At 34.3% G+C, this 8,418-nt stretch overlaps 1 protein-coding gene across 1 annotated transcript; it reads left to right on the top strand.

Annotated features, from left to right (window-relative positions):
• The first annotated feature begins 3,070 nt into the window (after nt 1-3,070).
• LOC129881534 (kirola-like) lies at nt 3,071-5,328 on the top strand. Its single transcript, XM_055955717.1, has 2 exons — nt 3,071-3,333; nt 4,828-5,328. The coding sequence occupies exons 1-2, from the start codon at nt 3,147-3,149 to the stop codon at nt 5,097-5,099; spliced, it is 459 nt and encodes a 152-aa protein (XP_055811692.1). The 5' UTR covers nt 3,071-3,146; the 3' UTR covers nt 5,100-5,328.
• Nucleotides 5,329-8,418: the final 3,090 nt, after the last annotated feature.

The raw sequence follows: 8,418 nt of genomic DNA, 5'->3' as shown, positions 1-8,418 counted from the left end.
AAAAAAAACAAATTGTCCACCCTACCCCCACCCGTCACCCAAACTGCCCCCCTCCCCCTAACCCGCCAACAAAAATTCAATGTAAAAGTAGTTTTAAAAAAAAACAATTTGCCCACTCTATGCTCACTCACCCCACCCCATAAAACAATTCAAGAAAACTTTAATTTTTTTAAAAAAAAAAATTTGCCACCCACCCCCTCCCACCCTACCCCCTCCCATACCAATTTTTTTTTATAAATTTCTTTAAAATAAATTTCAATTTTTTTTAATCCCCACATCCACCCCAAGCCCTAATTTTTTATTTTTATTTTCAAAAACAAATAGTGTAATTAGAGATTTTTTATTATAACAACAACAACCTAGTGAAATTCCACAACGTAGGGTCTGGGGAGGGTAAAGTGTACGCAGACCTTACAACTATCAAGGTAGGACGGCTATTTTCGAGAGACGCTCGGCTCAATAGAAACATAAAAAGAGGTTAGATAAGGCTAAGAAGTTCAAAGCGATAAAAGAGACACAGATAAAATAGAGTAATCAAAATACAGAAAGTGATAGATAATAATAGAAATCATAGCACAAAAAACTATTGTGCGCTAATGCGCCTACTAATACGAAAGAATAACAAGACTATATACTAGCCTTCTACCCTATTATGGGTCCTCCACACCGTCCTATCTAAGGTCATGTCCTTGGTAAGCTGTAACTGCGCCATGTCGTGTGTAATCACCTCTCTCAAATATTTCTTCGGCCTACCCCTACCTCTTCTGAAACCATCCATGACCAACCTCACACACCTCCGCACTAGGCATCTGTGTCTCTCCTTTTCACATGCCCAAACCATCTTAGTCGCATTTCCCGCATCTTGTCCTCCACTGAGGTCACTCCTACCTTATCCCGAATAGCCTCATTTCTAATCTTATTGCTCCTGGTATGCCTACACATCCATCTCAACATTCTCATCTCGGCAACTTTCATCTTTTGAACGTGAGAGGTCTTAACTGGTCAACACTCCGCCCCATACAACGTAGCCGATCTAACCACCACTTTGTAGAACTTGCCCTTAAGTTCTAGTGGCACCTTCTTGTCATATAGCACTCCGAAAGCGAGCCTCCATTTCATCCACCCTGCCCCAAAACGATGTGTGACATCATCTTCAATCTCCCTGCTTTCTTGCATGATAGACCCAAAATACTTAAAATTAATTTTCTTTTGGATGGCCTCGGCACCAAGCCTAACTTCCATGCCAACCTCCTGAGGTGTCTCACTGAATTTGCACTCTAAGTACTCTATCTTGGTCCTACTCAGCTTAAACCCTTTAGACTTCAAGGTATGTCTCCAATCCTCCAGCTTAGCATTAACTCCGCTACGAGTCTCATCGATCAGGATTATGTCGTTCGCAAAAAGCATACACCATGACACCTCACCTTGAATTTGTCGCGTCAATCCATCCATCACCAAGGCAAATAAAGACAGATTAAGGGTTGATCCTTAATGCAACCCCATCACAACTGGGAAGTGCTCTAAGTCCCCTCTTACTTTCCTTACCCTGGTTTTGGCACCTTCATACATGTCCTTGATCACCCTAATGTACACCATAGGCACACCTTTAGCCTCCAAACATCTCCATAGTATCTCTCGCGGAACTTTATCGTAAGCCTTTTCTAGGTCGATAAATACCATATGCAAGTCCCTCTTCCTCTCCCTATACTGCTCCACCAGTCTCCTCATAAGATGGATGGCTTCTGTAGTTGAGCATCCCAACATAAATCCGAACTGGTTCTCTGAAATAGACACGCCTCTCCTCACCCTCATCTCCACCACTCTTTCCCACACTTTCATAGTATGGCTTAGAAGCTTGATACCTCTATAGTTATTGCAGCTCTGGATATCCCCCTTGTTTTTGTATAGAGGGATCATTACGCCCGACCTCCATTCTTCAGGTATCGTTGCCGTCTTAAGATGACATTAAATAACCTAGTCAGCCACTCCAAACCTACCGAGCTCGCGCTCTTCCAAAATTTCCAGGAATCTCGTCAGGTCCGATAGCTCTTCCCTAGCGCATCCTACGCACAACACCCTTAACCTCTTCGACCGTAATACTCTTGCAACACCCAAAATCGTAACGCCTCCATGTATGTTCCAAATCTCCCAACACAATCTCTCTGTCCCCTTCTTCATTCAAGAGTTTATTATAAGTGGGTGATATATGGGTATATATAGATTTTCATGTTTTACTCATTTTATTTTATATTTGTATGCGCTTAAATAGGTTGAAGTCCATATTTACCCATTTAAGAAAATATGAGTGGTCCACTTAATTTCATATGGGCTAAAGGGACTCATTTCACTTATATGAGGTGAAATTGCCACCCCTCGGGAAAATATATCAAAAAGTATAGTGATATTTTTAGAGTACAGGGGCAAATACAATCCTTTTCGGTTTTGAGAATAAATAATTAATTCTAAGGCTAAAACATGGAAAAAATAATTATATTTTTTTATATATTAAAAATGACAAGTAAAAATAAAATTTTATTTTTGAAATAGTAAACGGAGGGAGTATATCGTGACATGCCACTGGTAGAAGTGGTTGAAGCATAATTGCATATGCGTCGGGGCTAGAAGTGGTTGAAACATAATTGATAATTGCAATAGTGCCACTGCTACAAGTGCATGAAACATGAAATTCATGTCCCTTTTCTTGACAAATATTGCTATATATATAAAAATACAACTAGTAAGGGACATGATTATTAGATTGTTATAAACTGAAATAAGAATAGTCGCAATAAATATACACATTAATGAAAAGTGTTAAAATTTTTATTGATTTAATTGTTATTTGATCCAATGTTGTTATAAGTTTTGAATATTTACACAGAGTGTTGAATGTAATCGTCACTAGTAATTGCCTCTAAAAACATATTTAGCGATAATTGAGCTATTGTCATTAATTAATTACAGCTAAAGATTATTTTTGACGTAGTGATACCAGCTTTGACTTTTAAAAAGGATTTAAAAAAACTCCCCCTTCCCACTTCTAGTCTATATATATACTGTTGAGTAATCATTTTAAAGGATCAACACTTCTCCTCTACAATTTTCCTTGGGTCATTACATCTTTTTATTTCCAAGTCTTTTGTAAAATGGGTCTAAAATCTGTGTTGTGTGCTCAGATAGAAGTGAAGGCTAACAAGGATGTGTTTCATGATGTCTTTACACATAAACCACACCATCTCTCTACCATGTGCCCTTTGCATATACAAGGTTGTGAGCTTCTTGATGGTGTCTTTGGAACTGTTGGATCCAAACTTTTTTGGACATATACCCTTGGTAAGAACAAATATTTAAAATTTCCTCACAAAAAATTTTTTCATCAAAGAGGGGATCAAATGACTTTCCGGTAGGGACGGAGGGAGAGAATTAGCTACAAGTTTGGACGAAATCAATAGCTATTACTTAGACCCTGTACTTAATAACTATGACAAGCTAGTGGGTTTAGTGATAAATTTAACATTCACAAACTTTAAATCATAACCCCGGCTCTGCTTTCTGTTTATGGCTCATTTTCCTTAAACTATCTTAGTGTCACATTACTTGCTCCAACTAACAATTAAATATTATTATTATTATTAATAATAATTTTTAATATTCAAAAATATTATAATAAAAAAAAATCTCTGGTATCATTATTATCAACCTTCATATATGATATATGTGGTATTTCTTTTGGTAAGATGATGGTTTTAGTGATGAAATGCATTTATTATGGATTTGTAGATCCAAGTCATGAGATTACGATGGAACAATTTAATTAATGTGTATGGTATGGGGAAGGGGGGGGGGGGATATTTTTTGGCAAATGTTTAGTTTTTTGGTGTTTGGTTAGTCAAAATATTTTGGAAAATATTATTTTTAGAAAAATTAATTTCTTAAAATTGAGAAGAAAAAAAAAAGTTTCACTTGACCACGCCCCCACCCGCACCCCCAGCCCCTCCTCCTCACACCCTATGATATCTAGCTAGATTACATATATTTTCTTTTGAAATAATTTTATTATTTTGCTTATTTATTAAACAACAAAAAATAAGTATGAGGTCGAGTTATATATTTTTCATGAAAATATTGTCTAGCATTTTCCTTTTTACCAAACACCCTAAGGGTGTCTTCGATATGGAGGAAAATATTCATATTTTTTCATGTTTGATTGGTCAAACAATTCAAAAAATACATTTTTAGGAAAATAAGCTCCTTCAAATAAGGAATCGAAAAATAATTTTAATAATGAAAGTTGGGAAAACAAATCGCATTGTCTACTCTCCACACTGACAATCACCCACCCCACCACCAACCCCAGTCAAGTAATTTCGCAATTACTACCATGATTGTTACCAATAAGGATCCCCATTCTGAAAGATTACTATGCCGGTTGTTCGGTCCAAAAATTTTATATCTACCTCACCCCCACTCCCAACCCGCCCCACACCCACACACACCCTACCCCAGCCCAAACCCCCCATCCCCAGCACCCAGCACCCAGTCCTCCCCTCCCCCTCCCCATCTCATTCTCATAATTTTGACTTAGATTTATACAATTATTTTTTCGGATAAGATTTTAATTTGTATGCCGAACAAAAGAAAATAGGTACAAAACTACTTGTTTTCTTAGATATTTTTTATGAAAACATTTTCTTTTCTATCGAACATACCGTAAATGACAACTCTATTTATTTTCTCTTTTAAAACCTGAAATTGTAAATTTGAAAAGGACTCTTAACCATCCATGATGAAATTGGGAATAACTCTTCTTTTTTTTTTGTACGGCAGAAGGGAAAGAGAAGATTTCGAAGCAGGTAGTTGAAGCTATAGATCATGAAAAAAAGGTGATCACATTCAAAGAATTTGAAGGAGATCTAGTTGATAAATATAATGACTGGAAGGCAACTCTTCATATCGAAACGAAAGGCGAAATCGATTTGATAAGCTGGACAATCGAGTACGAAAGACCAAATGAGAATGTCCCTGAACTTATAAATTTGCTGGACTTCATTGTTGGTATGACCAAAGTTATTGATGATCACCATATCAAGATGAATTGATGAGATCATATATATATATATATGCATCCTTGTGAGCTTTATATAAATAGTTGCTTTGTTTGTTGTTTGAGAGTATTGTAAGAAATAATCCATGTTGGTTGCGTACTTTCTATTTGGTTCTTATGTTTACTGATTTGATGTTTGTTATGTTTTCCCCGTGTAAGCAATATGTTATCAGCTATGTTAACCTTTGTGTTGTGTAATAAAATATGGGTATGAAGTTTATATATATTGCTCTTCACGTTCTCCTAATTTATATAGCGGTATTTTATTTTTATTTTCTCCAAAAGGATTAAATATATTTTTGTATTATCAAAAATAATATATATTTGCTAAAATAGTTGTATCATTTATTATTTTTTTAATTAATGTATCAAATCAAAATATGATAAATAAAAATAAACGAAGAGAGTATTTTGGCAACCCTTTTGGTGCGATGACTTTGAAAAGAGAACTATTTGGCTTTGAAAAAATAAACTTGAGAAAATGAGGAAAATTATCAAAAAATTCCACAACGCACAGAAAAATGAACAGTAAAAATCCTGGTCAACTTCATTGGTAAGGAATTACATAAGAAAAATATTCTAAAAACATAATTTAAATTATATTTTTTATTATTATTTTTTTGTTTATTTCTAAGTAGTGTAATTTATCTCGTAAAAAGTATAAAATTTTATTAAAGAAAATGGCAAATATGAAAAAAAATATTCAAATATTTATCTTAAACGTTGAACAATTTAATTATTTTGAACAATGAAAAAGAGTAGAAAATTTTCATTTAATATGAAATAGAGTGAGTAATGAAGAGTAGTTGGCTAGATAATCTTTCCTGGTGGCATAACTGCAAAGTGCAAAGTGCAAAACTCAGATTTAGGGTGAGTTATTTGATTCTGAACTTTGACATGTATTTTTTAGATAAAATTAAGGATAAATTTATATTAAAATATAATGAAAGAATTATATTTAAATTAAAAATATAATAAGAGGGATATATTTGAATCAAAACTCAAATAAAGATATTTTAAGCTATATTTAATAATACAGAGATATATTTATCTCTTTTCTGTTTATTTTTTCTTAAAAAATACCATTAATTAACGACCTTACTGAAAAACTTAGTTAACATATTGGGGTAAAAGAATAGATTGTAATAATTTATTTTGGTTTAATGGTCACATCATCAAGAAAATTTAAAAAATTGTTAACCGAACTGATAAGACAATACTATTGAATACACAATTAATAATTGAATGATTAATCCAATATCGATAAATTAGTAATATTTTTCTTATTCGATTTATCGGTTAAATCAGAAATTTGCACACCTATGTGTTTGATTCCACAAATGCCTAATTAATTCTAGATTATGCGTTATCAATCTTAATCAAATCAAGCTTTTGATATCACACATACATTTATACAAAATTTAATTAATTAATCTTAAAGGAGATCTTTTATATTTCGCATGTGAGGAATTATTTTTTGATTTTATTTCATCATTAACAATTTTATTATTTTTAGATAATAATAGAAAAAATATTGGTAAGGAATCATACTAAAACATGTCTTTTTTTGGTGAGTGATTGCCATGGATCAAGAAACCATTTCATTGCATCTTTACATTAAGATGTAATCATTTCAACTAGGAATGCAATAGAATGGTGCGAGTGAGGGGTAGGGCAGGTTATAATGTTTACAGACATTTTACAAAGCCAGCGGTGGATTTAAATATTTTTAAAAATAAAATCACATGGGACAAGTTGCGAGTTTGGGATAAAAAAAAAACTTTTAAACTAACCAGTTCCTTGTAGATGGCGCTGCGTGGACTTGTTTTTTTTTTTTTTTTTTTTAGTTGTTTCATCCGGTGTTTGGAGTCTATGAAACTCCGACTAAATCTAGATTGCGCACTGCAAGGTTCATATTAGGTTTTAAAGGTATAAATGAGAAATAAAGGATTGTGACATTTACGAAAGGTTATGTCTTTTCTAAAGGGTTGTGACTATTCTGAAAGGTTGTGACTTTGTCAAAAAGTTGTGACTTTTTTGAAGAGTTGCGATTTTTCTGAAAAATTATGACTTTTGCGAAGGGTTGTAACTTTTCAAAGGGGTTGTGACCTTTTCGATAAGACACAATAAACACTTATTCACACTACTATTTATTGTCTATAAATAGAGGATTGTTCTCTCGTTTTTAAAAACATCAAATTTTTCTATTCTCTTGCATACATTTCTTACCAACAAATTGATGGAGTTTGTGTATGATCTCTTTGCTGAAGTTTGAGTTCGTTGAATTATCAAAAGTTTGAGGTGTTATTTCTGTAATAGTTTATCCATTTTATCTTGGGAGGAAATTGTAACGACCTATCCTCGTCGTTATGGATAGGCCAATGAAAAAGAATTTTGGGTCAGAAAACTTCGGGTAGTACTTCGGAAAAATTTAACTAGGCCAGACTTGGATGAATTCTGAGTCAGTTGAGGTCTAGAGTGAACTTGTGAATGGTGGGGGATCGAATCTCTAATTTTATTGGGTAACCTGATAGTCAAAACGATATGGAGCATTTACGGCTTCGCAGAATCACATTCGGGCGAGCAAAACTCTCGAAATTGAACTTGGCGTGAATGGTATAATTTAATATGTCTTTTGAAGGGGGTGTGTTGTGAAATGGGGGCTTGGAACTCAAATTCCGAGCTCAATATTTCCGCATATCACGCCAGAGCAGGATTATTCCCGCCAGAGCGGGATGGGTCTCGCCAGAGTGGGCCAGTTGCAACTTAAGTCGGGAATTTTTTTAGAAATGGTCTATTTCTGCAAAAACAACTTCTAGAACGACAGGAGGTGACCTAGGGCGATTTTCATCAATTTTTCATGAATTTCCACACTTAAAGCATTCCCTAAACTCATCCTTTGATTCTTAAGCTTATAAACTAGGATGAGTGATCATTGTGGGAGGGTTTTGACCTGTGGATAAGGAGGGAAAATAGTCTTAGGGTGAGATTAGGATTATGAGTTAGGCCTAGGGTGAGAATTGTGTTATTTTTCATGATAGTTAGGCCATTTTGTTGATCTTTTATATGTATTTATTGTTTTTAGATCAAGAACAAGCAAAACGAACATGAAAAGGGAAAGCTCCTGCATTTTAAGGTTGTTGAAGCTCGAATTCGAGGTAGGTGATGGTTTTGTTCCCGTGCGTATTTCATGTACTTGTTAAATTGCTTCATGATATGCATATGTGTATATGAATAGGGGAACATGCTAGATTAATTGTGAAATGATCACTTACTGGCCTGTTTTGTGACGAATCTGTTCTTGGAGATATAAT

This window comes from Solanum dulcamara, chromosome 3 (genome assembly GCF_947179165.1).
Source record: "Solanum dulcamara chromosome 3, daSolDulc1.2, whole genome shotgun sequence".
Classification (NCBI taxonomy): Eukaryota; Viridiplantae; Streptophyta; class Magnoliopsida; order Solanales; family Solanaceae; genus Solanum; species Solanum dulcamara.
This window is presented reverse-complemented; position numbering and strand designations above follow the sequence as displayed.

Excerpts from the sequence above, each read along its gene's own strand:
- LOC129881534 (XM_055955717.1), top strand. The coding sequence starts at position 3,147 with ATGGGTCTAAAATCTGTGTTGTGTGCTCAGATAGAAGTGAAGGCTAAC. Across the intron at positions 3,334-4,827 it reads TTTTTGGACATATACCCTTG|AAGGGAAAGAGAAGATTTCG; the intron begins GTAAGAACAAAT and ends TTTGTACGGCAG.